The sequence below is a fragment of the Callithrix jacchus genome, chromosome 7, assembly GCF_049354715.1.
Source record: "Callithrix jacchus isolate 240 chromosome 7, calJac240_pri, whole genome shotgun sequence".
Lineage (NCBI taxonomy): Eukaryota > Metazoa > Chordata > Mammalia > Primates > Cebidae > Callithrix > Callithrix jacchus.
The window spans coordinates 49,513,028-49,540,088 of record NC_133508.1 but is presented as its reverse complement, the minus strand read 5'-3'; the positions used below and the strand labels follow the sequence as shown (position 1 = coordinate 49,540,088).

General features: G+C 54.0%; 2 protein-coding genes across 18 annotated transcripts; one reads left to right on the top strand and one right to left on the bottom strand.

The window, feature by feature from the left end:
- Positions 1 to 1,245: 1,245 nt before the first annotated feature.
- FBXO44 (F-box protein 44) lies at positions 1,246 to 8,564 on the bottom strand. 14 transcript variants are annotated; one of them, XM_078330380.1, is made up of 7 exons: positions 8,380 to 8,564; positions 6,865 to 7,159; positions 4,779 to 4,905; positions 4,541 to 4,636; positions 4,298 to 4,433; positions 2,197 to 2,375; positions 1,246 to 1,539 (listed from the first exon to the last, which is right to left on the bottom strand). In XM_078330380.1, the coding sequence occupies exons 2-6, from the start codon at positions 7,127 to 7,129 to the stop codon at positions 2,232 to 2,234; spliced, it is 768 nt and encodes a 255-aa protein (XP_078186506.1). In that variant the 5' UTR covers positions 7,130 to 7,159; positions 8,380 to 8,564; the 3' UTR covers positions 1,246 to 1,539; positions 2,197 to 2,231. The 14 variants fall into 14 exon arrangements, with proteins under 14 accessions (XP_078186506.1, XP_078186507.1, XP_035163622.1 ...); XM_078330381.1 differs by having other exon boundaries at positions 1,246 to 1,534; XM_035307731.3 differs by lacking the exon at positions 8,380 to 8,564 and adding an exon at positions 7,977 to 8,034 and having other exon boundaries at positions 1,246 to 2,105.
- FBXO2 (F-box protein 2) lies at positions 8,527 to 23,295 on the top strand. 4 transcript variants are annotated; one of them, XM_078330377.1, is made up of 8 exons: positions 8,793 to 9,013; positions 9,500 to 9,536; positions 12,896 to 13,267; positions 13,671 to 13,800; positions 13,871 to 13,966; positions 14,504 to 14,642; positions 21,768 to 21,841; positions 22,377 to 23,295. In XM_078330377.1, exons 1-7 carry the CDS (start codon positions 9,008 to 9,010, stop codon positions 21,801 to 21,803), a joined length of 816 nt encoding a protein of 271 aa, XP_078186503.1. In that variant the 5' UTR covers positions 8,793 to 9,007; the 3' UTR covers positions 21,804 to 21,841; positions 22,377 to 23,295. The 4 variants fall into 4 exon arrangements, with proteins under 4 accessions (XP_078186504.1, XP_002750357.1, XP_078186503.1 ...); XM_078330378.1 differs by lacking the exons at positions 8,793 to 9,013; positions 9,500 to 9,536 and adding an exon at positions 8,527 to 8,637; XM_078330376.1 differs by lacking the exons at positions 21,768 to 21,841; positions 22,377 to 23,295 and adding an exon at positions 14,854 to 15,286.
- The last annotated feature ends 3,766 nt before the right edge of the window (positions 23,296 to 27,061 follow it).

Here is a 27,061-nt window from a genome sequence, read left to right as displayed (position 1 = left end):
CAGCCTGGCGCCTGGTGATGGAGTGAGACTGTTTCAAAAAAAAAAAAAAAAAAAAAAGTAGCAGGGCGTGGTGGCGCATGTCTGTAATCCCAGCTACTCCGGAGGTTGAGGTGGGAGAATTGCTTGAACCTGGGAGGCTGCAGTGAGCCAAAACTGCACCAATGCACTCCTTGTCCCTTGGGCGACAAAGTGAGACCTTGTCTCAAAAAACAAAAAAAAAACCTCTTCTTTTGCCAGCATTAAGTTCATGAATTTCTTCCAACAGTTAACAAATATTTAGCAAGCACCTTGCTCTGGCAACCACCATGGATTGTGCAGGCTGTGCACTGCACAAGGGGACTGGCCCAGGCTGAATTAATTGCAGTCAGGGCTGCATCTTCTCCATAGAAGGCCGTCCTTTTGCAGTTTGCCATGGGCTGGTGGGTGGTGACCCCACCCTGGCCCTTATCTAGCTCACCCTTGATTGAGATAATGTAAGGAGTACTTATTGAGACCAGTATTAGTCCATGTTCACACTGACATAAGGAAATACCTGAGACTGGGTAATTTATAAAGGAAAGAGGTTTAATTGACACAGTTCCACATGGCTGGGGAAGCCTCAAGAAACTTACAATCATGGTGGAAGGTGAAGAGGAAGCAATGACCTTCTTCACATGGTGGCAGGAGGGAGCAGGTAAACTGGCACGTGTAAAACCATCAGATCTCTTGAGAACTCAGTCACTATCATGAGAACATCATGGGGTAAACCGCCCCCATAATCCAATCATTTCCCACCAGGTCTCTCCCTAAACACCTGGAATTACCATTCAAGGTAAAATTTGGGTGGGAACACAAAGCTTAACCATATCAAGCACCTACTGTGTGTCAGGCACCATTTTAAATGCTTTGGCTTCATCCAACGTAAAGTAAAGCTCTTGGCAAAGAGTAACACCAGGAGGCAGTGCCTGGGTGGCTCTGCTGGTCTGGCACAAGGTGGACTCAAGGGCTGCCCAGAGATGTCCACCTAACCCCAACCCCAGCCTGTGGCTGGGCCTTCAGAGGAAGCCAGCAGTACTGGATGGCTACCAGGTGAGACACATGCAGCACACTGAGGGGTCTGTCCCATGAACCTGCTTCTGTGATGGCCTGGTTCCTGACATGCCAACCCCTTTGTACCTTAGACAGAAGCCAGCCATCATACCATCTGCAGGTCCGGGCAGGACCACCTAAAGTCTGCCTTTCCTTCCAGAAACCACAGGGCACAGGTTAGGCTGGGCACACCTTTTATTTGGCTGCATGCAGTAGGGTGAGGTCAGGAGAACACGGCTGTCCTTCCAACAGGACAAGAGGCAAGTTCCAAGGGTGGCTGAGTGGGATAGAGAGGTCCTGGGAATGGCAGCTCTAGGGGTGGGGTGGGGGCTTGGAATGCTCTCCAAGCCAGAGGGGGCCTGGCCTGGATCTGGGAGGTGAACAGGCGATCCTTCGAAACCCCTACCGTGCTCATCCAGGGCTCACGTGTCCGGCTGTCAGCATCCGATCCTGTCCTGCTCCCCACCTGTCCTGGGACATCCTTTGCAGGATTACCTCAGTCCTCTGGGAACCTGACCCCCACCTGGTACCCATTTAGCTTCTGGGGCTTCATTGATAGTGAGGACAGTCCACACCTGTCCTGGACCCCACCCCAGCCTGGGTCTGCCTATCTCAGACCAGGCCTGAGCCTCTGAGCCAAAGCTACCTCTTCTGAGTAGGCAGGCAGAGCAAGAGACTACGAGCAGCAGATGGGGCAGAGCATGGCCCATCAGCCCGCCCTCCACTTCCCAGATCAGTCTGAGTTACATGGTCACCTCCCTGCACCTGCACCATAAGGGCAGCTGCAGGCTTGCCAGACGTGTTGCCTGCCCCTGCTCTGAGGGTCTTCAAAGAACACAAGGAGAATGGTCTCAGGAGGGGAAGGGAGAGAGATCCAGGCTGTCCTCCAAGCTCAACTCTCTGAGGGGCCCAGGGGAACACACTTTGCCTCCCACATCTCAGGTGCTCTGTCTCTGAAAGGGGCCCATGCAGGCTTCCCTGGCCATCATTCATGAAGAGGGCTACCCACATTGAGAGGCTCCACAAAGAGGCGGTGGCTGGGGGCAAGAGTGAAGTCAGAGGTCTGGGGATGCCTGGCTTCCACCTCCCCTTCCCAAGCCCAGCCCTTTTCTGACAGCAGTTGTTTACCAGTCAGGGTTCAGCAGATGGGGGCTCAGGGGGTGTCAGGGCAGCGGGGGCCCGATGGTGATGCTGCTGTTGGTGACCCTCGGGCCGTACCAGCCGGCCCAGTAGTGAGTGTCCACGCCGCCGTGCTGAAACCAGATGTAGCGGACGCCGGGTGGGTAGTTGGAGAACGTGTGGGAGACCTGGCAGGGCAGGTAGAGCGGGGAGAGAGGTCAAGGGAGCTGACTCGGGCTGGGTGTGGTGGCTCACACCTGGAATCCCAGTACTTTGGAAGGCAGAGGTGGGAGGATTGTTTGAGCCCAGGAGTTTGTGAACAGTCTGGTTGCAAACCAGAGATAGTGAGATACCATCTCTACGAGAAAAAAAATTAGCCAGGCATGGTAGTGCGTGCCTGTAGTCCCAGGCAGGCTAAGGTAACAGTACAGGTTGAGGCAGGAGGTCAAGGCTGCAGTGAGCTGTGATCACACTACTGCACTCCAGCCTGGGCACAGAGTGAGACCCTGTTTCTGAAATACAAAAGAAATTAAAGAAAATGAGCCTTAAAAAAAAAGGGGGTTGGGCCGGGGGAAGCTGACCCTGAGTGTGGCACTGCCTGAGTGGGGCAGGGGAACAAGAAGGGGCTGAGTTCATGGTGCTGGACCAGAACTCAGCAGAATGGAGTTCTAGCTCTAGCTCTTTGATTTTGAGCAGACCACTGCCTTTCCCTGTGCCTCAGTTTCCTCATCTATAAAATGGAGCAAAATCCTGCTGGTGTACTTCATGGCATTGTCATTCATTCAGCCCAAAGAAATGGAAGGAAATTGCAAGCTGCCAAAGGATATCAAATACGCTCATCACAGGGCATGTGTATCATTTAAGTTAAAATTAGGTAAAATTAGGTGAAATAAAAAAGGTACTCAGTTGCACTAGGAACTGGCTCTTACTAACTGTCCAGTGGTCACATGTAGTTACTGGCTACCTTACTGGGTAGTGTAGACACAGACCATTTCTATCACTACAGAAAGGTCTACTGGACAAGGCTGGGGTGACAAACGATGGCCCGTAAGCCCACTGCTTTTATAAATAAAGTTTTACTGGAACCACAGCCACGTCCATTTGTTTCCATGTTGTCTAGAGCTGTGGAGAGTTGAGTAGTTGTGACAGAGTGTGACCTGCAAAGTCTAAAATATTCATATCTGCTGTTTTAAGAAAGCATTTGCTAGGGCTGGGTACAGTGGCTCATGCCTGTAGTTCCAGCACTTTGGGAGGCTGAGGTGGGAGGATGCCTTGAGGCCAGGAGTTGGAGATCGGCCTGGGCAACAAAACAGAACTCCATTTCTACACAAAAAAATTTTTTTTAATTAGCTGGGTGTGGTGGCAGGTACCTGCATTCCCAGCTACTCAAGAGGCTGAGGCAGGAAGACGGCTTGAGCCTAAGAGTTTGAGGCTGCAGTGAGCAATGAATGTGCCACTGCACTCTAGCTTGGGTGACAGAGACCCTGTCCCTAAAAATAAGTAAATTAAAACAAACAAATTTGCTCACCCAAGTCTAGAAAACAATAATAATCAATATTAGTAATTACCAACTGTCAAACTTTTGGAATTTTTTTTTTTGAGATGGAGTTTTGCTCTTGTTGCCCAGGCTGGAGTGCAGTGGCGCAATCTTGGCTCGCCACAACCTCTGCCTCCCGGGTTCAAGCAATTCTCCTGCCTCTGCCTCCTGAGTAGCTGAGATTGCAGGCATGTGCCACCACACCTGGCTAATTTTGTGTTTTTAGTAAAGACGGGGTTTCTCCATATTGGCCAGGCTGGTCTCAAACTCCTGACCTCAGGTGATCGGGCCTCCTCGGCCTCCCAAAGTGTTGGGATTACAGGCGTGAGCCACACCTGGTCAACGTTTTGAAATATTTTTTGGCTCTGGCTTCACCAGCATCATTTCATCATTTCTTTCGGAGCTCTATGAGGGAAGCACTATATACCTCTTTTATAGAAGCAGTGAGTGAAGCCCAGAGCATTGGAAGCACAGGTGAGAAAGCGCAGAGCTTGGATCTGAACCTAGGCCCATCTGACTGCAGCCTCAGCCTTGGATGATCTGCCTCTGCCCCTGCCTCCCAGACCCACGCACCTCCCTCCACGTGGCATCGCTCTTCTGCTGGATGGTCGCTGGGTCTGGCTGGAAGGTCCCCAGAGGTGCGTGAGCGGATGACAGGAGCTGAACGCACAGCTGGTACTTTGACCCGCAGTCTGGCCTGGCTGCGAACCTGCAGGGAGAGGGAGGGCCCATCAGGGCCTCGAAGATTGGGGGCAGGGCGGGGGTGGGGCGCCTGAGTGGCATGCCCCCCCCCAGACCCTCGCCCCAGGCACTCACCAGTCCTTGACCTCGATGTCCGGCCGTGTGTTATCCATCAGCTCCTCCCAATACCCTTCAGCCTTGAGGTCCACCACCTGGGACTTGAGGCAGGTGCTGGGGGCAGGCAGAGGGGTGGGAGGGGCTGGGGCCCACCACTAGGGCAGTGAGGGTCTAGGACTGCCCCTTCCTGGGGTAGGAGAGACCTCAGGATAAACTGATTTGGGCTTTCCCCTGACCCCAAGTCCCCAAATCTTACTAATATGAAGTCACGAAGTATTTCTTGACCTTGTCATTGGGGAATTCCTTCCTCTGGTCTTTTGAGAGATCCTCCACCTTCCATTCATCACCTCCATTCACATCCAGGCTCCAGAACTCGAACCCCTCTGGTGGAAAAGCAGAGTTCACACTGAAGGGAAGCCCCTCCGTGGCTACCTTCTCCCCGTCCCCCTTCCTCCCCGCTCCTCTGCTTGCATCTTGGCAGCTGCCCTCAAGTCCTGTGCTGGGGACGCTGAGGATCACAGTGAGTCTTAGGTGCTTCCTGTGTCGCAGGCACAGGGAAGTAATTTCCCTAGGGGCCCTGAGACACATGGTGATGCGAATGGCCAGACCCGTTCTGTGATGGAGAACGCTCTGATGTGGGCCAGACAGACCTGGGTCTAATCCCAGCTTGACCAGTACTTGGCTGTGTGGCCTTGGACCAATTGCTTTTCCTCTCTAAGCTTTGGTTATCTCCTCTGTAAGTTGGAGTAAGAACAGGGGCTGGGAAACTTTTTGGCAAAATGCCAACATATTTGAGGCCTGTGGGCTATATACTATCTCTACTGCATAGTTTTTTGTTGTTTCTTCTTCTTTTTTTACATAACCCTTTAAAAATGTAAAAATTATTCTTTTTTTTTTTTTTTTTGAGATGGAATTTCACTCTTGTTGCCTAGGCTGGAGTGCAATGGCGCGATCTCGGCTTACTGCAACCTCTGCCTCTCGGGTTCAAGCAATTCTCCTGCTTCAGCCTCCCAACTAGTTGGGGTTATAGGCGCCTGCTAATATACCACGCCCGGCTAATTTTTGTATTTTTAGTAGAGACAGGGTTTCACCATGTTGGCCAGGCTGGTCTTGAACTCCTGACCTCAGGTGATCTGCCCACCTTGGCCTCCCAAAGTGCTAGGATTATAGGCATGAGCCACTGTGCCCAGCATAAAACAATTCTTAATACCTTAGCCAGATTTGGCTCATGCACAGCTTGGAGGAATTGTTTTATTATCATTTTGCTCCAGAATTTGGTCATGTTGTGGAAAACAGGGTTCCCATCCCATCCCAGTGTCTACCTGACAACCCAGCAAGCAAGGAGCTGTAGAAGCCTTGCTTTACCTGTTGTAACATACTGGGAAGAAGGCTGGATCTCCCATTCTTCCACAAGCAAAACCCCTTTGGCCCTCTGGAGCCTAGAAACAAAATATGGGTCTGACTTCCCGGCCTTTGTGTCGTTTTGTTTTGTTTTTTGAGACAGAGTCTTGCTCTGTTGCCCAGACTGGAGTGCAGTGGCCCTGGCTGTGTTTTGAGAAGAATTCATCGCAGTTGGCCAACATTCCCTTTCCTAGGAAAGGTCACTGAAGAAATAATCTTAAGAGTAAAATAAGAGGCTGGGTGTGGTGGCTCACATATGTAATCCCAGCACTTAGTAGGGCGAAGGCAGGCGCATCACTTGAGGCCAGGAGTTTGAGACCAGCCTGGTCAACATGGTGAAACCCCGTCTCTCTACTAAATATAAACAGAATTAGCTGGGCGTGTTACAGGTGGGCACCTGTAATCCCAGCTGCTCAGGAGGCTGAGGCAGGAGAATCACTTGAACCCGGGAGGCAGAGGTTGCAATGAGCCAAGATCGCACCATTGCTCTCCAGCTTGGGCAACAGAGTGAGACTCTGTCTTAAAAAAAACAAAAAGAACAACAAAAAAACCCCGAAATGATTAGCCAGGCGTAATGGCGCATGCCTGTAATCCCAGCTACCTGGGAGGCTGGGGCAGGAGAATTGCTTGAACCCAGGAGATAGAGGTTACAGTGAGCCAAGATTTCGCCACTGCACTCCAGCCTGGGTGACAGAGTGAAACTCCCATCTCAAAAAAAAGAGAGAGAAAAAAAAAACCGGAATAAGAAACACCACTCTTGGCCTCAGTCTGCTCATCTGAAGAATGTGTGCAGCATCAGTACCCACCACTTTGGGCAACTGTGAGAGGAGAAAGGAGTTAAACCATCCAAGTACCCGGCTTATATTAAGTGCTTAATACATAGTACTGGTGTCATGACAGTGTGTGTACTGTGGGCATGCCAGACCCGGCCTGTACCCCACCTTCAGCACACGGGTTGTGCAGGAGGTTCCTGTGCAGGCTCCGTAGGAAGTAGAAGATCTTCCAGTCGGCCACAGGCTGGTCCCAGTCCTCGGTGATGAAGCCCTCTCGCAGGCATTTGCGTTTCCAGAGGGTTACCAGGTCGATGAGGTCCCGCCAGAGGCTGCAGACCAGGCGGCAGTTCACAAGCAACTGGCGGGCGGGCACGTGCGTGAACAGCTCCAGCAGGATGTTCTCCGGCAGCTCGTTGATGTTTCCCACGGCCATGGCTGGTGGCTTCTGGACACCCTCCTGTGGCTGTTGAAAAGCTATGCTGCAGGCCTCATCCCTCATCCCTGCTCTGCAGCTATGCAGCAGGCCTCATCCCTCATCCCTGCTCTGGGGCCATCCAAGGGGCTTGGGACACATCAGGTGCTCTAATAAAAACCGAGCTGTCATTTTTTTTCCTCTGGCCTCCCAGAAGAGGTGGAAAGCAGTGCCCAAGGTCAAAAAAACATAAGGGTAGAGGGGGCAGGAGCCGGGATCTTCTGTGATTCCAGGGCCAGCCTTTTTCAGTAGGCCAGTCATTAATGGGGATGTAATGCGCAGCCGGACAGAGCACCCCAGGCCTCCTGTGCCGTCACCATCCTCTCTCCCATCCTCGGAACGTGATGGGAGAAGGGTGTTATCACTGCCTTTCACGGAGGTCCAAAAGGCTGCAGCCATATTCTCAAGATCTCAGAAGAAAAGACCTGCTTAGCTGGGAGTGGCAAGAGGGTTGGCGACAGGGGAAGGCCCTATCTCCCCACCCCCACCCCCAGCCCCGCGGTTGGGCTCCTCCTGCCTCAAGTCCGCCAGCGCGCCTGCAGCCTCCCCTTCCCACACTGTGCTTTAAGATGTCCGCCTCCCCCAAAGTCTGGGCTTGGACGCCTGCACATCGGTGGCGACCCCAACCCGGGTTCGCGGCCGCGTAGCGCAGCCGGGGCAAGCTCGGCGGCCTGGGCCTGGTCGCTGCCAGGCCTTCCTAGGCAACTGCGGCGCGAGTGGGAACCCAGACTCTCCCGGCAGCACCCCCCCCGGCCGCACCCCCTGCCCAGCGCCCCCCGTGCCCCCCGTGCACCCTCCCGCCAGTCACCTGCGCACGGCAGCCGCGGCACTATCTGCTGACCCTCCGGGCTTCACCAACTGGGCCTGCGCTCGCCCGGGAAGTTAGGCCCCGCCCTAGCCCGCTAGGCCCTGCCCCCCCACCACCCCCCCCCCCCGCCCCGCCTCGCGCCGCGCCGCGCCGCGCTGCGCGGGGCCAGGGACGCGCCCCCGACCGTGGCGTAGGAAAATTACCTGGGGTGGGGGGTGGGGCGTGGGGCGGAAAGCGCCTCCTACCCCCCCCACTCCATCTGGGCCACCCGCCCCGCACCCTCAGCCTGACCCAGCCTCTCCCTGACTCCCCTCGCCGCCTCCTCCCAGCAGCCCTCCAGGAGCGAGCTGGGAGATGCCTCAAATCGGACCCGTCCCCAATTTAAAATAAGCCAACTCCTGACCTTTCCCAGCCTCCTAGGTCCGCTGAGGAACCTGCAGCCCCAGGTCTCGGGCCGGCTGCTGGGACTGCGGGGCCGCCGGGCGCGGTGCCAGAGGCGGGGCGGGGCGGGGCAGGGTCCTTTAAGAGACGCGGCCGCCGGGACCGACCCAGACGCGGACTGCGCCGGGACTCGCCGTCCGGGGACTCACGCAGTCTGCAGCGCTCCGGCTCCACCTCTAGCGACCGCCCTCCGCAGCGATGGACGGAGACGGTGACCCAGGTAGCTGCCGCCTGCACTGCTCGCTGCAGCGGGGAGGGGAGACGGGGTCGGCGGGCGAGCGCCGCGCAGAGGGGCGTCAGAGAGCGAGGGGGCCCCCGAGACCCAGCGGGCAAACTTTCACGCCTGCAAAGTCCTGGAGGCGGTCTTCAAAGAGCACATCTCTCTGCTACCTCGGTCTGGCGGAAGGCCATGAGAGGCGACCGGCAGGGAGGGAGGACTCCTGGGTCCCATTTAGCCAAGAAGTAGCACCAGAGGACCCCCACATTCCCGCTTCCCAGCTTTCTGTCTGGGAAGCGTCTGGGACGGAGGTTGCGAGCCTTTTCTTCCAGCAGCTCTGCCAAGTGCCAGCTCTGGCTCTGGGGCCGCCTGGATGCCCGTGGGTTCCTTGGGGCCCCTGGCCTGTCTTCACGTATCCCTGCCTTCCTCCTGAGCTCTCTTGCCTGGAGGGGCTGCCCCTCCCCGGGGTGGTGAGATGCCCAGTGAGGACCAGGCCAGCGGTGAGGGAGCGTTGGGGGCAGCTCTGGCTGGTGCTCCGGGCCCTCCCAGACTGCCCAGTCATCCTCTCTGGCACCCAAGACCCCCCACCCCCATTCCTCCAACTCCCTGCTGGGCCTGCTGAGTCAGGATGGGAACAAGACCTGCCTGCAGATAGCCACCATTCTTTCCTCATCAGGTCCAGGTGGGGGGATGGGCTTTGCTTGGGGTAGGCGGTGGCAAACAGACTGATGGAAGCTCAGGCCCCCAAAACCACCCCCCACCTCCAACCATGAAAATACCAGCACCTGCAGCCCTTGCTCCCAATCCCTGGCCTTCTGGCCACACCCTCTGTAGGGCTAGAGAACTGGCTCCTGCTTTTTCCCAGGGTTCAGCTATTCCCCGGACTCTGGGGCCTAATCCAGGTGAGTGAATCAGCCTCGCAAGCAGGCAGCTTCCATGAGCCAGATAACTTTCCGCCAGCTACAATGTGGGGAGTTGTGTGTGCAAGAGAGAGGGTGGGGGGAACTGTAATTGGATCTGGGGCCTCCAGTGCCAGGCCTTGGGGCCAGAAGAGGGGACTGGGTGAGGTGCACCTTTCGGGGAGCATCAGGTGTCTGCTGGGGCCAGGACCAGGGAGGGGGAGGACTGGAGAGGTGAGGACACTGGGCCCAGCTGCCCAGAGAGCTGAGGGCATTCATTAGCCTGGGCAGGTGATGTGGCTTCAGGCCTGGCCTTTTCCTCTGTCTTCCCGCTGTTCGGTGATGTGGTCTAGAAGAAGCCATTAAGCCCCTTTTGGTCTCCGTTTCCTCTTTGCCAAAGGGGCAGGTGTAAATCCTCACATCATAAAGATGTGGCCAAAAAAAAAAAAAGCTAACAAGGGAGGAGAAGTGCTGTGTTCAATGAGGTTCACTCAGGAAGACTGAAGACTCACTGTGTGCTTTGGGCTCTGAGAAAGCTCTCAAGGGCCTGACTGTGTGTTGGGCAGGGAGGAGAGGCTGCATGTGAGAAGGTTAGGGGCTGGTGGGCCTGGAGACTTGGGTCTGGGCCCTGCCACCTGTCCCCTTCCCCAGTGCCTGGACTGTGCCCACCACTGCCTTGGCTCTCCGGGGCCTAGCCATCAGGAACTCTGCGTTCATAGATCTGAGAGCTGTGGTCTCCCTGATTCAGAGTGGCCCTGTCTCCTCCTCACTGGCTCTCCCTCATCCAGGCATCTGGGGCACTCAGTGTCCATTTACTCAGGGCTGTGACGGCCCAGCTGAAGCCAACTGGGATCCAAGAGATAGTCCGGCTGCCGCGGTGACATCTGCCCACCTCTTTACAATTCAGAATGCTCTTACCTCCCTTCTCAGGGGATTGGGACATCTGTCCTGTCTGTCTGGCCTGGCACAATGATTACCCCCATTTTATAGATGAGAAAACTGAGGGCCCCAAGCCCCTATGTCCTCTCCTTGCTTGATACAGTTTCTTTTAATGAGTCCCTCCTCATCCCCAAGTCACACAATAGCTGGATCTCTAGGCTCTGTTCTCCCTACCATGAAGGCCTCAGGTCCCATGTCCCCTTCCCTAAATCCTGGCAATGTGTCCTTCAACAAGTCACTTCATCCCTGAGCCTGAGTATTTGCACTTGCAAAGTCAAAATCCTGGCCTGGGTGTGGTAGAGCATGACTGTAATCCCAGCACTTTGGGAGGCAGAGGCAGGAGGATTGCTTGAGTCCAGGAGTTGGAGGCCAGCCTGGGCAACATAGTGAGACTGCATCTTTAAAAAGAAAAGTTAGCTGGGTGAGATGGCTGACTCCTGTAATCCTAGCATTTTGGGAGGTCGAGGAGGGTGGATCATCTGAGGTCAAGAGATCGAACCATCTTGGCCAACATGGTGAAACCCTGTCTCTACTAAGAATACAAAAAGAAAAATTAGCTGGGCGTGGTGGTGTGCACCTGTAGTCCCAGCTACCTGGGAGGCTGAGGCAGGAGAATTGCTTGAACCCGGGAGGTGGAGGTTGCAGTGAGCCAAGATCATGCCACTGCACTCCAGCCTGGCGACCGAGCAAGATTCTGTCTCAAAAAAAAAAAAAATCAAAAACAGAAACAAAAATTAGCCAGGCATGGTGGCACATGCCTGTAATCCCAGCTACTTGGGAGGCTGAGGCAGAAGAATCGCTTGATCTGGGAGGCAGAAGTTGCAGTGAGTAGAGATTGCACCACTGCTCTCCAGCCTGGGTGACAGAGCAAGACTCCATCTCAAAACAAAGACAAAAACAAAAAACCAGAAAAGTCAAAATCCTAACACTGCCTATTAATTCAGTGAATTATTTTGTGGAGGCTGTGATGATTTAAGATGGCTCTGGAGTCAGACTGTCTGGGTTCATATCCAGGCTCCAACCACTGATTAGCCATGTGATCCTGGGCCGTTTCACCTCTTTGTGCCTTAGTTTCCTCATCAGTGAAATAAGGACGGCAAGCCGGGCATAGTGGCTCATGCCTGTAATCCCAGCACTTTGAGAGGCCGAGGTGGGTGGATCACCTGAGGTCGAGAGTTTGAGACCAGCATGACCAACGTGGAGAAACCCCGTCTCTATTAAAAATACAAAAAATTAGCTGGGCATGGTGGTGCTTGGCTGTAATCCCAGCTACTTGGGAGGCTGAGGCAGGACAATTGCTTGAATCCGGGAGGCAGAGATTATGGTGAGCTGAGATCATGCCATTGAACTCCAGCCTGAACAACAAGAGTGAAACTCCATCTCAAAAAAAAGAAAAAAAAAAAAAAAGGACAGCAATAAAAGCAACCTTAAATAATATGAGGATTTACTTTTACTTTCTGTTTTTTTGTTTTTTTGTTTTTTTTTTTGAGATGGAGTCTCTGTCTCCCAGGCTGGAGTGCAGTGGCACGATCTCAGCTGACTGCAACCTCTGCCTCCTGGGTTCAAGCGATTCTCCTGCTTCAGCCTCCTAAAAGTAGCTAGGATTACAGGCATGCACTGCTATGCCTAGCTAAAGTTTTTAAATATTTTTAGTAGAGACAGGGTTTCACAATGTTGGTCAGGCTGGTCTCGAACTCCTGACCTTGTGATCTGCTTGTCTTACCCTCCCAAAGTGCTGGGATTACAGGCATGAGCCACCCAGCTGGTATGAGAATTTAAAGAGTAAATGAAGTTGAAATGCTTTGGACAGTCCTAACACTTGCGGAGTAGCCCAACACATGAGCTCCTGACAACACAGCAGGCAAGGTGCCAGATGCCAGGCACAGGGCATGAAGCTGTGTGTTTTCCAGACCGTGTTCTGGCCCTCATGAGGCCAGAGACAGGTGTTTATCACAGGATCACACCCCAGGAAAAAAGCTAGGAACGGCTGTGCCTGGGACGGGTCGGGGGGTGTCATGGGAGAAGTCCTGGAAGGCTTCCTGAGGAGGTGAGGGGAACGGGGATCTCAGAGTGTGCTTGGGAGACTGAAAGGAGTTCCTGTGTGAAAGGGTTAGGACAGTGCTATAGATAGACGTCATTAATAATAATAATATGATCCTTGATGCTGTATATCTGCCCAGGCCTGGAGTTTACTGGTCCAGCTGAGGAAACAGGCACCTCTTTGGACTTGGGGGCTGATCCAGGGGTGGTGTGTGGCCCTGTGGTCCTCCTCCTTGGACAGCAGTCTGGGGTCACGGAATCTCCAGCCCCAGCTGTGGATTGTCCCACGGTGGGTCGGGGAGGATACAGGTACATTGCAGTCCTGGGGCCTGGAGGGGGACAGCGTGGGGGAGTCACAGCCCCCCACCCACCCCTACCTGCAGAGAGCGTGGGCCAGCCGGAGGAGGCAAGCCCAGAGGAGCAGCCGGAGGAGGTGAGCACCGAGGAGGAGCGGCCGGAGGATCAGGAGGAGGAGGAGGAGGAGGAGGCTGCGGCCGCGTACCTGGACGAGCTGCCCGAGCCGCTGCTGCTGCGCGTGCTGGCCGCGCTCCCGGCCGCCGAGCTGGTGCAGGCCTGCCGCCTGGTGTGCCTGCGCTGGAAGGAGCTGGTGGACGGTGCCCCGCTGTGGCTGCTCAAGTGCCAGCAGGAGGGGCTGGTGCCCGAGGGCGGCGCGGAGGAGGAGCGCGACCACTGGCAGCGGTTCTACTTCCTAAGCAAGCGGCGCCGCAATCTGCTGCGCAACCCGTGCGGGGAAGGTGCGAGGCCGGCGCGGGGCGAGCTCAGCTTCCCCTGCTGCTAAATGGGCCGAAACAGAGCCGACTGGCTTTGAGGGAGAAATGGGAGAAAGCGCCTGGCTGGGTGCCAACACTGAGTAGCCCCAAGGCTGTCTATTACTATGGCTCTCTGGCCGTCTGCGCCCTGGGGTCTGCCTCAGGTCCTCCCACCCTCAGCCAGTTGGGGCAGGGCGGGATAGGGGACACGCCTCCCGGGAGGCAGATTCAGACAGTGCCCACTGGTCCACCCTCTCATTCATCATCTGCCCACCCTGACACCAGGTGCCACCTTTGCCCTGCCCCCCTCCACATAGTGGCAAGAGCCAGCCCTCCACAGCCTTAGCAGGGACTGGGTGACCAGGGTGGGGCTGTCGTGTCCCTACAGAGGACTTGGAAGGCTGGTGTGACGTGGAGCATGGTGGGGACGGCTGGAGGGTGGAGGAGCTGCCTGGAGACAGTGGGGTGGAATTTACCCATGATGAGAGCGTCAAGAAGTACTTCGCCTCCTCCTTTGAGTAAGGAGAAGGGGGTGGAGGAGGGGTTGCGGGGGAGGCGTTCGCTCTGTCCTAACTCCAGTTCTCCCAGGTGGTGCCGCAAAGCACAGGTCATTGACCTGCATGCCGAGGGCTACTGGGAGGAGCTACTGGATACGACTCAGCCGGCCATCGTGGTGAAGGACTGGTGAGAGGGTCCTGGGGTGGCATGGGGCTGTGAGGAGCGGGGTAAGGCAGAGGGGTGAGCCAACTGGGGACCTCCCACCACCACCCCGGGGTGCTGCCTCCCCACTGCAGGGGTTGAGGCCACGTGGGCCACGGATCTGCAAGGGTTGACAGCTTGTGAGTTTTCAGAACCTGGAAGCCCACCTCCCCTCTTGAGTTTTAAATGTTGGCAAATATATGCACATATATATGTTTGTATATATGTAATGTATATATTTCAAAGTCAGTGCGGTCCAACCAAAGGACACTCTGGACTGGCTTCAGCCCCAGGCTGGGATCTGGCCGACCTGGAATTTAGTCCTTTTGTTTGGCTCTTGGGCTGTCACTTTCTCTTGCTGGCCTCGTTTTCCTTATCTGTAAGCTGGGAGCATTGGCAGTACTGGCCGACAGGGATGCTGGGTGCTCAGGAGGACTTCTGCGGAAATCCCATCTCCAGGGCGAGATCAGCAGTGCTGAGGCCATGCCCCACCCCCCCACCTCGCTCTCTCCCTCTGGTCAGGTACTCTGGCCGCAGCGACGCTGGCTGCCTCTACGAGCTCACCGTGAAGCTACTGTCCGAGCACGAGGATGTGCTGGCCGAGTTCAACAGCGGGCAGGTGGCAGTGCCCCAAGACAGTGACGGCGGAGGCTGGATGGAAGTAAGCCTGGGGAGCCCAGGGTGGAGGGGCGTGGCTTTAGGAGACCCCTCCCATGGCCCGCCCACACTGCGCAGGGCTGAGGTAGTCACCGGGTGGTGGAGAGAGCTCTGAGTACCGCAGAGAAACCGAGCGGGGTGGGAGTGTGCTGGGATGGGGCGGCAGGAGAGGCATCAGGACCTCGGAGGCTGACTCTCGCTACCTCCGCTCCCAGATCTCCCACACCTTCACTGACTACGGGCCGGGCGTCCGCTTCGTTCGCTTCGAGCACGGGGGGCAGGACTCCGTCTACTGGAAGGGCTGGTTCGGGGCCCGGGTGACCAACAGCAGCGTGTGGGTAGAACCCTGAGCAGCCCTGCCTCCACCCTCCCCCAGCTGCCTGGAGGGGCACAGGCTGGGGATAGATAGGCCTTCACTTAGTCCATAGCGTCCTCACCTTCCCCAGACCACACATCCTCTTGCTCCAAGCCCAGCCCCAGAGCGGAACAGTGGGGGAGAGGTTTTGTTGGCATAGTTTTGCTTAGCCGGCTTCTAGAATGTAGCTCCGGGAGGGTGTGGGCTTGACTGGACCCACTGCTGAATCCCCTGCACGCAGCACAGGGCCTGCCACAAAGTGGGCTCTCAATAAATATTATTTGTCCAAGGAAGGAATGGATGAACAAGTGGCTGAATGAACGAACACTGCTCCCTTCTCATCCTTTTCTGTCTCCTGAGGGCCCCCAGCCCAGCCTGGAAAAATACTTGGTGGGGCTCCAGCTGCTCTGGTTTCCAGCGGCCCTTGGCCAGTATGGAGCCAGCTGGTCCCAGCCAGGCCAGGCAGGACAAAGCTGGGATTGTGAGAGTGAGGAGGGGTGAGCTGGGCCTGGCGCCTGACAGACACCCAAGCTGCCCAGAGGCCAGAATAGGGTGTGTTAGGGGGGCTGCCCTCCAGGCCTCTCTTGGTCCAGCGATTATCCTAGGCCTTCCTACCATCCCCCATCCTTTACTACATGCAGAGTGGGGTAGGGGGTGTACCAGTTCTCAGGGCCCGGGTGACCAATAGCAGCATGTGAGTAGAGTCCTGAGTGGCCTGCCTCCACCCTCCCCCAGCTGCCTGGAGGGGCAGAGGCCAGGAGTAGATAGGCGTGAGTCCTTGGCTCCTCACCCTCCCCAAGCCTCTACAACCCTTCATCAAGCTGGGCCCCTAGGGCAAGGTGTCAGTTCCTTTGACTGGCAACTGGGGTGGGTGTGAACTGTGCTAAGGTCTAGGATACTGGTTCTCTTGGGCCCAGGGATGGAGGTGTGGGGCCTGGGGTGGGGGATGGAAAGTGGGGGTGGGGAAACACAAAAAGGGTTGGTTTGGGGTTTCTCTTAGTTCTTGCCTATTCCCTGCTGTTCTTCCTGGAGTCATTAGCATCTGGTCTCCTTGGCCCTCTTCCAAACCTGGCCCAGAGGCTAGCCCTGGCATTGGCTTGGGGGAGGGGAGAAGGGGAGGAGGGGAAGGTGCCGTGCCAGACTCTGTGCTCTAGCACTCCTGGCCAACCCAGCCCCTTCCAAAGACTGTCAGCTGCCGGTCCTGGGGGCAGGTGTTTGAAGGGCCTGGAACCCTCTGCCCTCCTCTCCTGAAATGGAGACCAATAAAATCACTGAGAGCCTCCAGCTTTGCTTTGGTTCTGAACCCTGATCCTACCTGCTGGTCTCGTGGGACTGCAGTGTTCAAGCTGGGGCATGCTTGCAATTGTTCATTCATACACTCATTCATTTGCTTACAGTTCCCAGAGCCCCAGCCCCAGGCCAGGTCGTGTGTGGGGACCCTGAAGTTACAGCAGGGAATAAGAGACTTCTCAGGAAGAATCAGCAGCCCAGCCACATGAAGGATGGGAACCCGGGGGAAGGGGCCAGTGTCCTGGGCCCTCCAGTGCAGTGGTGGAGATGCAGTCCCTGTTCTGGAGGCATCCAGAGTTTGACAGGGGAGACAAAACCTTGACTTCAAAAAACTGTTTCAAGGGAGCGGCATAGCTGCTTCTGCAAGGACACCCTCTGCCCCGTCTAGGGGATTTTAGTCTGATGGGGAAGGCACAGTCCATGCTCTCCTGAGCTGCCAGTCAGACAGAGGAACTGATGCCTTGCCCTTGGGACCCAGCTTGTTGAAGGGCTATGGAGGAGCAGACTCACCCCGTGAGCTCCAATGCTTAGGGGTGGGTGTGTCAGGGAGCCAGGTTAAGAGGAGATGGGGTGAGTGGGAAGGGGATTGGAGCCTGCGCTGGGCTATGGGAGGAAATGAGGTGGAGGCTGGTTGTGGGCAGGAGGGCAGGTAGGGGTGCCTGTGAGGACTGGAGGTCAGCGCAGGAATGTGGGGGGTATGGGAGGGGCTGCAGGTGGAGGGGAGCACCCCTGAGTTTCAGGTACCCATGGGGCATTCCGGAAAGAGGCCCATGGAGATTGTGGGACCCTGGGCTGCAGATACAGGTGTAGGAGTTGCAGTGACTGTAGCCAGCAACCAAAGCCAAGGTGTGCTGAGGGTGAGAGCAGGAGAGGCCTCTGGGGTCACAATGGACCGACCAGGGACAGGGGAAGCGGGACAGCCAGGAAGGCAGGGGGAGTGGTGGGAGGAAGGTACATGACCAGAAGGCCACCTCCAGCCAAGAGCCTGAGGAAGGAGCCAGAAGCCCAGAGGCCCTGGGCCTGCTGCAGTCTCTCTCCAGGACATGGGTTTCTCAGAGGAAACCTGGGGAGCCTCAGACTCTCTCTCCCTGTCATTAGAGGGGCATTGGACAGGCCAGTGATGTTTAGTTCAGGAAGACAAGACAACTGCTTCTCAGCCTTCAAAGGGCTGGGCGAGGCCGGCCAGAAGGCTCACTGGGCATAGGGCACTTCCTATCACACCACCTTCAGTCCAGTCAGAGGTGGAACCGGGGAGAGGGTATGGCCATCCCTCTTACAGTTTCCTAGTAAGTGACACAGAGTAACTGGAGAAGCACAAGCTCCCATCCAGATACATCTGGCTCCTAAGTGAGTGCTCTTAACTCCTTTCAGCATTACTGTCCCCTACCCTGGAGGACAGAGCTGAACCCACGTGTAAACAGGGACCGCAGATACCAGCTGCCTGGAAGGAAACACCTGTGTGCCGTCCAGCAGGGGGCACCTCAGGGCTCTCTGGGATAGTGGGGACAGTTGAAGGCAGAGACAGCAGATAGGGCTTTCATATCCCCTAAGACCCTTTCTATTTTTTATTTAAAAATTAAAAAAATTCTTTTAGAGACAGGGGTCTCATCTGTTACCCAGGCTGGAATGCAGTGGTGTGATCGTGGCTCACTGCAGCCTCAATTTTCTGGGCTCAAGCAATCCTACCACCTCAGCCTCCTGAGTAGCTGGGACTGCAGGCATGTGCCACCACACCAGGCTAAGTTTTATTTTTTTGCAGAGATGGTTTGTATGCTGTGTTGGCCAGGCAGGTCTCAAACTCCTGGCCTCAAGCAATCCTCCTGCCTCAGCCTCCCAAAGTGCTGGGATTACAGACGTGAGCCACTGTGCCCGGCAAATTAATATCAATTTGAGGCCGGGCTCGGTGGCTCACGCCTATAATCCCAGCACTTTGGGAGGCCAAGGCGGGTGGATCATGAGGTCAAGAGATTGAGACCATCCTGGTCAACAAGGTGAAACCCCGTCTCTACTAAAAATACAAAAATTAGCTGGGCATGGTGGTGCGCACCTGTAATCCCAGCTATTTGGGAGGCTGAGGCAGGAGAATTGCCTGAACCCAGGAGGCGGAGGTTGCAGTGAGCCGAGATCGCGCCATTGCACTCCAGCCTGGGTAACAAGAGTGAAACTCCGTCTCAAAAAAAAATATATCAATTTGATATTGAGTACCTACTACATGTAAGATGGGGACAAAACGAAGTGTCTACTGTCTTGGAATATAAAGTCTAGATGGTGACATGTAACACAAGCAACTAAATGAGTGAACAAGACAATTGCCCACGTGAGTTAGCACTTCATCAGCATACCAGGCACTCTCTAAAAGCTTTATATAAATTTGTCATAATAACTCATGAAGTGGAAACTGATTACTTCCATTTTTACAGATGAGAAAATTGGGCTGGGCGAGGTGGCTCATGCCTGTAATCCCAGCACTTTGGGAGGCTGAGGTGGGTGGATTACCTGAGGTCAAGAGTTTGAGAACAGCCTGACCAACATGGTGAAACCCCATATCTACTAAAAATACACAAAAATTAAAAATTAGCTGCGTGTGGTGGTGCGTACCTGTTATCCCAGCACTTGGGAAGCTGAGGCAGGAGAATCTCTTGAACCCAGGAGGTGAATTACCCCAGGCAGAAGGAGCCAAGATCACACTGCTGTGCTCCAGCCTGGGTAAGAAGAGCCAAACTCTGTCTCAAAAAAAAAAAGAAAACACAGATTAAACAACTTGTCTGAGGCCACACAGCTAAGAAGTGATGGAACTGGAATTTTTCTTTTCTTTTTTTTTTTGATACAGAGTCTTGCTCTGTCACCCAGGCTGGAGTGCAGAGGTATGATCTCCACTCACTGCAACCTCTGCCTCCTGGGTTCAAGTGATTCTCCTGCCTCAGCCTCCCAAGTAGCTGGGATTACAGAGGCCAGCCACTACTAACTTTTTAAAAATATTTTTAGTAGAGACGGGTTTCTCCATGTTGGCCAGACTGGTTTCAAACTCCTGATCTCACATAATCTGCCTGACTTGGCCTCCCAAAGCACTAGGATTACAGGCATGAGCCACCATGCCCAGCCAGAACTGGACTTCTACTCAGCCACTTAGTCACTTGACCTCTGTAGTGTAGAGAGTGAGGGTGGGAGTGCTACTTTCATCAAGGTGATCAGGGAGGACCTCTCTGAGGAAGTGACTTGTTTTTGAGAACCAGTCTCTGTCATCCTAGCTGGAGTCCAGTGGTATGATCTCGGCTCACTGCAACCTCCACTTTCCAGATTTAAGCAATTCTTGTGTCTCAGCCTCCCGGGTAGCTGGGATTAGAGGTGGGCATGGTGGTACACACCTCTAATCCCAGCTACCCGGGAGGCTGAGACACAGCCATTTTTCTTTTTTTTTTTTTTAATAGAGACGAGTTCTCACCATGTTGGCCAGGCTGGTCTTGAACTCCTGGCCTCAAGTGATCTGCCTGCCTTGGCCTTCCAAAAGGCTGGGATTGCAAGTGTGAGCCACTGAGCCTGGCTGGAAGTGACACTTGAATCACATCATGACGAGAAACCAGCCATTCAGATCTGGGGAAAGAGCATGGCAGGGGCAGCAAGTGCAAAGGCTCCGAGGTGGGAATGAGCTTATTCACAGATCAGAAAGGCAGCCAGCATGGCTGGGGCAGTGAGCAAGTGAGGAGGTGAGCTGACGTGAGCCTGGAGATGCAGATAGGTGACCCAGAGAGTTTCCTGAGGACTTACTATGTGCTCTGCCCTATGGGATATAAATGCTCTAGGAAGCATATGAAGCGTTTCCGTTAAGGAAAAACCTTTGCTCTGTTCAGTAGGAGGTAGGGATGGGGGGCGGTTGAACATCAGCTGTTGACAATCTTGTTGATGATACCAAATTTCCCAAGAGTAGCAGGAAGATCAGGATGATGATGATGGCAGCAATGATGGCAGCAATGATGGCAATGACAGGCATTTGCTGGGGACCTAGAGTGTACAGGCTCATTTAATCTGTGCAGTGGCCCTCTGATAAATACACGTTCCCATGTTATAGATAACAGAGCTCAGACTCAGAGATGCTGGGTAGCTTGCTAGGGTCATACAATGAGTAAGGAGTTGAAGTTGGCTTTCCAGCTTAAATCTTTTTTAAAAAAATTGATGTTTTTTATGTGTATATAGACTTTATTAACATTTTGACGGAGCGAAGCAAACATTTTCAGTTGGCAGGAGGTAAAGAGGGGAGTTGTGTTTTTTTTTTTTTTTTTTTTTGAGATGGAGTCTCACTCTGTTGCCCAAGTTAGAGTGCAGTAATTCGATCTCAGCTCACTGAAACCTCCGTCTCCCAGGTCCAGGTGTTTCTTCTGGCTCACCAGGTTAAGTCTGAATGACTTTGCTGGGGTACAGAATCAGAAGTGGCCACATGCTGGGGGGACAGAGCAAGGACAGAAGCTGGGGGCTCCCACGTGAGGACGAGCAGAGAGTTGGAGATGACGTGGGCTCTGGAGTGTCTGTGTGTACCATTACCCCAGGGAGAAGGAGGGATGCTAGGTGTTTGGGGGCTATTCTGGCTAAGGGGTCAGGGAAGGTAAAATGAATTTCCTCTTAGATTTCTCAGCAGGAACTTCTGTTTAGCAATTTTGTAATGGAAAAGTCCCCTTTCTCCTTTCTGATTTCTTTGTTTTGTTTTGGTTTGGTTTGGTTGGGGAGGAGTCTTGCTCTGTTGCCAGGCTGGAGTGCAGTGGCAAAATCTTGGCTCACTTAAACCTCCACCTCCCAGGTTCAAGCGATTCTCCTGCCTCAGCCTCCCGAGTAGCTGGGACTACAGGCGCGTGCCACCACGCCCAGCTAATTTTTGTATTTTTAGTAGAGACAGGGTTTCAACCATGTTGGTCAGGCTGGTCTCAAACTCCTGACCCCTGACCTCATGATCCTCCCGCCTCAGCTTCCCAAAGTGTTGGTATTACAGGTGTGAGCCACCACGCCTGACCTCTGATTTCTTTACCTTAAAAATCTGGATTTTTGTGTACATGGTGTATTCAGTTGTGGACATAGAGGGAGGGAAGGGCCAGTTCCTCCAAGTACCACTAGGTGTCAGCATTATCAAGGCTTTCCCTAAGCTTGCTCTGTCCTGCCCATTTCTCTGCAGAGGAAGAGGCCTTAGAAAAGTCGAATCTGAATCCAAAGCTCAGTCTCTTTCCATTGCTTGAGGCTGAGCCTGGGTCCTCAGGTGCTGGGATTTGGAGCTGCTCTGACCCCAGAGGCTCTGTAAGAAACATTTAGGCTGGGTCTCTGAGGCCTCGGAGGCCCCTGGGTCTCACCCCAGGCCACCCAGCCAGGGTTTTGCATGGCTGGAATCTCCTCCAGAGCTGGGCCTCTCCACACTAGGAAGGGCTAGTGGTTTCCTGGGATTTAGCCCCAAGTGGGTCTGGGCGTCTAGAGCCCCCCCGCAAGTCCCTTTCCACCTTGGCACAGTCCTGGGCCACGCTTGAGGTCTCGAGCCTGCAGTGAACACAGAACACCCAGGCAGATCCAATCCTGAGCTTCTGGTGAGTAATGACTGCTATTTCCCCCCCACCGTAAATTAAACCTAATCTTGTGTTGACTCTGCTGAACAAGGAGAATAATGAAGAAGATTAAGATGAGATGGTATTCATTTTCCTCCAGCAAAAGCCAATTAATCGTCAGCAGGATTACTGCCCGGAGCCACGAGCTTCTTGCTACGAGCTCTGTAGACAGGATGGAACAGGGCTGGGGGCCATTTGCTAGTGCTGCAGCTGGGGTCCAGCTGGTCATGCAGCAGGAAAGATTGCAGGTAGATGTTAGGGAGAGCTGCTTGGATGAAGATGTGGGCTGGTGTCAAGGAGGAGGGTGTGAAGAGCTTGGAATCACTCACAGAAGAGATGTTTCTAAGTCCTGGAGGGGAACTCTGGAAGTTCCTGACCACCTGACCATGTGCATCCCAGGCCCCTGGGACTTTCCCCTGCCTTTCTGCAGTCTCCTTTGATCAGTAAAGCTGCATTCAGGGGTCTCTGCCCTCCTCCCTACTCTGCTTTTTTATCCCTTCCTCCTTTTCTCTCCCAGGAATCAGGGAGGCCATTTGTCTAGGGTTAACAGCATGGGTTTGGAGACAGAAACATGGCTGGGTGTGGTGGCTCACGCCTGTAATCCCAGCACTTTGGAAGGCGGAGGGGGGCTGATCACTTGAGGCCAGGAGTTCCAGACTAGCCTGGGCAACATGGTGAAACCCCATTTCTACCAAAAATACAAAAACATTAGCTGAGTGTGGTGGTGTATGACTGTAGTCCCAGCTACCCGGGAGGCTGAGGCATGAGAATCACTTGAACCTGCGAGATGGAGGTTGCAGAGCTGAGATCCAGCCTGGGCGACAGAGTGAGTTTCTGTCTCTCAAAAAAAAAAAAAAAAAAAATTAGAGACAGAAACACTTGGGCTTCACCTGGCTTTGCCCCTTGTCCTCAACCGCACAAATGGAACCTACAGTTCCCACCTGCCAACCTGGCTTGATGCTCCTAGTCACTAATGTGCTTCAAGTTTCCTGCACCCACCGGATTCTCAGAACCAGACAGTGAAGCTGAATGGAGCGCCTGACTGCTGCGGGCCGCTGCTGAAAGGTGAGGGAACCGACATTTGTTGGTCTTCTGCCTTGTCCCATCCACTGCCTGCGGCAGCCTCCTCGGAGGCTTTATTTTGTCATCACAACTTGCTGAAGAGGAAGCTGAGTCTCAGAGAGGTGGGGCTCTTGGCTGAGGTCACCAAGCTGCAGGCTGCAGAGCGAGGCAGGACGGAGCTTCTGTCGCCTCCGCCCCCAGAGCCCTTTCCCCGTCTGCACGTTGCTTCGTGCACACGGAAGGCATTCAGTCCATGCTGGCCGGATGAATGAAACGCTCATCAAGTGCTATTTCTGGTCCAGTAAGTTCCATTTCAGACTCTCCCACATCCCAATAACTTCCAGAAGTAAATGGATTGTGTGTGACTTGTGAAATTCTTTGTAATTCTTGGCAACTCACCTGTTCTACTATGAAGAAAGCTCCACCTTCCCACCCAGATCTAACAGTTTGCTTCATTTACTCGGATTGATGAGGTTTTTTAAAAAAAATTTCAAGCATGGCAGAAGGATCCTCAAAGTCCTGTTTTAAAGTCTCTGGTATCTCACACATGCTGAGCGCTCGCCGTGTGGCAGGTGTGTTCAAAACATCACTTGTATATGGTTTAATCCTCCAAGCACATCTATGTGCTGGTATTCCCAATTCAGAGGCTGAGCTGAAACTGAGGCCTAGAGACGAGCATTCTCACCCCAGGTCACAAAGCAAGGGCTTTGTGTGGCTGGAATCCCCTCCAGAGCTGCCTCCCCCGGCCCCGTACCCCCACCCCCACCTACAGGCTTTCCTGGGTGAAGTGATTCTCGAGGAAGGATTCTCATCCCCTGTGGGGGACAGGATTGTGGTGGAGGGCATGGGCTTCAGGGTTTAGTTGGAACTGGTGGAGTTTTCTGTGTCCTACAAATCATACACTTAGGGTCAGCCTCAGGAATTGATCTCTGGTTCATATGTGAAAAGATTTACCACTTAAGCGTTTTTTTGTTTTTTTTTTTTTTTTTTGAGATGAAATCTGTTGCCCAGGCTGGAGTGCAGTGGAATGATCTTGGCTCACTGCGACCTCCGCCTCCCGAGTTCAGGCGATGCTCCTACCTCAGCCTCCAAGTAGCTGGGATTACAGGCATGTACCACCAGATCTGGCTATTTTTTGTATTTTTAGTAGAGACGAGGTTTCACCATGTTAGACAGACTGGTCTTGAACTCCTGACCTCAAGTGATCCGCCCGCCTTGGCTGCCCAAAGTGTTGATATTATAGGCATGAGCCACTGTGCCTGGCCACTTAAGCATTTATTGAACACCTTCTGCATGCCAGCACCTTGTTATTCTTTGAGGATACAACAGTGAACCAATGAAGTCCTTGTTCTCTGGGAGCTCACAGACTAAAGGTGGAGAAGGATCTGGGTTCCCAGTTCTGACCCTCCCTGACTGTGTGACCATGGCTGAGTCAATTAACCAGTCAGTGCCTCAGTTTCCACATCTGTAAAATGGGGATGATTTTGTTACTTACCTGATGGCATTGTTATGAGAATCAAATGAATTAATATTGGTAAGACGCTTAGATCAAAGCCTGCACATATAAGGTGATGCATACATGTTTGGTAAATAAATGGACAAGTCTGGCAACTATAGTCTAATAGTAAAAGGGTGGTGAGGGGAAGCCTACTGAATTTTAGAGGAGGGACATCTAACATAGACCTCTATCAGGGAAGGCTTCCTGGAGGAGGTGGTCCATGGACCCTTGACCAAAGTGATGGTAGAAGGGTGAATTACTTCCCTAGCCAGCTCGTAGTTTCCTGGGCTGTCAGTGGGGACTGTGGTACTAACTGGCCTTTTCCCAGGGCTTATTGTCATAATTTATCAATGTACTAAGCACTGTAGCAGCATCTGAATTCCAATAGAAATCTCTGTCCTCAGGGACCCATGATTGAGGTGTGGGAGGAGAGGGTCCTGAATATGTTCCGAGACAGAAGAAGAGGCCTCAGCTGCTGTGGGCAGAATGCAGGGAGGTCTCCAGCGGGGTGGGGTGTCGAGAGACCCTCAAAGCTGCAGGAAGACAAAGATGTCTTGGAAAAAAAAAAAAGGAAAAAAAAAGGAAAGGGGGAAGCTGGCAGGGAAAGTGATTTTCTCGGCTGGTATTTCTTGGGGAATTAAATCTTGTTTTTCATCACCACCAAGTGGAATAATCCAATATATTAAGGCAGAAGCCCCCACTCCTATCTATTGTGACTTTGACCTAACAGTCTCGGATCTGCATTTGGAATCAGACCATCCCAGGGAGGGAGAGAGGTGGGAGGAGGCATCAGCCCTTTGGATCAAATACTTTCCTCTCCAACACCGGAAAAATGAATTATTCCCCCAAAAGCAGGCACCTCATCCACTGAATTCTGCACTGCAGAGCTGGCAGAGTTCTACCAAGCTGAATTGGGTCTTTGAGAGACATTTAAAACCAAGTGGGTGGGTGTGTCTCACAGCCACCGGGGCTTCTGTTAGCTGGGGCTGAGACACCCCCCAGCTCTGGGGTCGGGGGCAAAAGGTAGTAGCCACGCTTCCTGCCTCAGGGACCCCCAGCACTCTGCAGGGGCAAGACATTTTTGTTCCCAGCCTGAGGCTCAGAGAAGTGAGGTTGCTTGTCTGAGGCCACACAGTGAGCTGGTAACCATAGCAACCTGTTACCTTTATGTCCCTGTCCTCTGGGTCCTGCTGAAAATGTCCGCCACCTTCCCAGGGAACCTCAGGTGGAGAAGTTGGAGTTGGGAGCTTTCCTCTCTGGAGCACTGCTTCTGCGTGTCCATAGCTGTGTGACCTGGGGCAAGTGGCTTTCCCTCTCCAGGCCTCCATTTCCTGATCCAGAAAATAGTGCTAACTACAGTTCCTGTAGTGTTTGCTACTCTGTCAGATACAAAATAAAGAAATGCAATTTCAAGTGTTTTAATCCAAAAGCAAAGGTTTTGGCTCACATGAAGGAGAAGCTCAGTGTGGGTTTCTGGCAATCTTCTTTCAGGTACAGCTGGATCCAGAGGCCCCAGCAGTATTTTCAGAACTCAGGTTTTCTCCATCTCTCAGCTCTGTGTGGCTTCATCCCAGGCAGGCTCACTCCAGAAGGGGCCAGGCACCCCCCAGGCCTATGTCCTCCCAGCATTAAGTTCAGTGGGTTCACATGCCCCCCTCTGAGCCAGTTGCTAAGGCTAGAGGCTGGTACCCTGGTGGGCAAGGCTCAGGTGGAGTCATCCAGTGAGAACCGCGTTGCTGACAGCAGAGTGCAGAGGGCACTGGGCCAAAAACTGAACACAGAGCCCCGGCCCTCGCAGGTCTCACGTGGATAAACTCGCCTCGGTGCTTGCCACAGGGGGAGTGCTCGGCCACTCATGGCTCTGCTGACAGTGACTGCTTCTGTTTGCACTGAGGGGCTGCCATGTGCTCCTGCGCAGGGTGTGAGGGACCCTCCCTGGACTCCCTCTGCCTCCCTCACCACCTCCCACTGCCTCTGCTTCCATCTCCAGGCCTGGTGCCAGGCTTCAGCCCTCTTTCTGGCCAGGAGTCCCCAGGGAAGGGGGGCATTCCTCACCCCACACAGCCTGGGAGCTGCAGAGGTTGCAATTTCACTAATGATGTGGGGAAGAGGGGAAAGACTAGCCCGAGAGGGAGCTGTTTTACCTGAAAAGCCCTCCCCTTGGATTTGAGCAGATTTTTCAGGGCTAATGAGCTGGGGCCACGGGAGTTGCCAGGGAGGGAGGCGGCTGCATCTGGGCCAGGCTCTGGTTCTAGAGGGGTTGGAGGTCTGGCCAGAGAGAGAGGAGCGGGGCGGGGGGGGGGGGGGGGCAGGGACGGTGCAATGGGGGGCTCTGTGCCCCGAGCTGAGAAGCGCTCACTGGCTCACCCCACAGATGCACTGCTCACTCTGTATCACCCCGCTCTCCTTATGTAGGAAAGATCCCCAGTGGCCAAGATGACCTTACCAAGCTTTATTATCTCCAGCCCGTACTGTGAGGACACTGTGTATCTCTTTTATTTTCCCCTGATACAGAGTCATGTCATGATATTACAGTTGCCTTTTTTTTTTTTAAGAGAGACTCTCACTCTGTCACCCAGGCTGGAGTGCAGTGGCATGATCTCAGCTCACCGCAATCTCTGCCTCAACCTCCCGAGTAGCTG

What these genes read in the sequence shown, in the direction of transcription:
- FBXO44 (XM_035307734.3), bottom strand. Translation starts at nt 7,129, where the DNA reads ATGGCCGTGGGAAACATCAACGAGCTGCCGGAGAACATCCTGCTGGAG. An exon ending in TACTTCGTGACTTCATATTA is followed by an intron (nt 4,637 to 4,778) that starts GTAAGATTTGGG and finishes GCCTGCCCCCAG; the next exon opens with CACCTGCCTCAAGTCCCAGG. An exon ending in GCGATGCCACGTGGAGGGAG is followed by an intron (nt 2,376 to 4,297) that starts GTGCGTGGGTCT and finishes CTGCCCTGCCAG; the next exon opens with GTCTCCCACACGTTCTCCAA.
- FBXO2 (XM_078330376.1), top strand. An exon ending in GCCATCGTGGTGAAGGACTG is followed by an intron (nt 13,967 to 14,503) that starts GTGAGAGGGTCC and finishes CCCTCTGGTCAG; the next exon opens with GTACTCTGGCCGCAGCGACG. An exon ending in ACGGCGGAGGCTGGATGGAA is followed by an intron (nt 14,643 to 14,853) that starts GTAAGCCTGGGG and finishes CTCCGCTCCCAG; the next exon opens with ATCTCCCACACCTTCACTGA.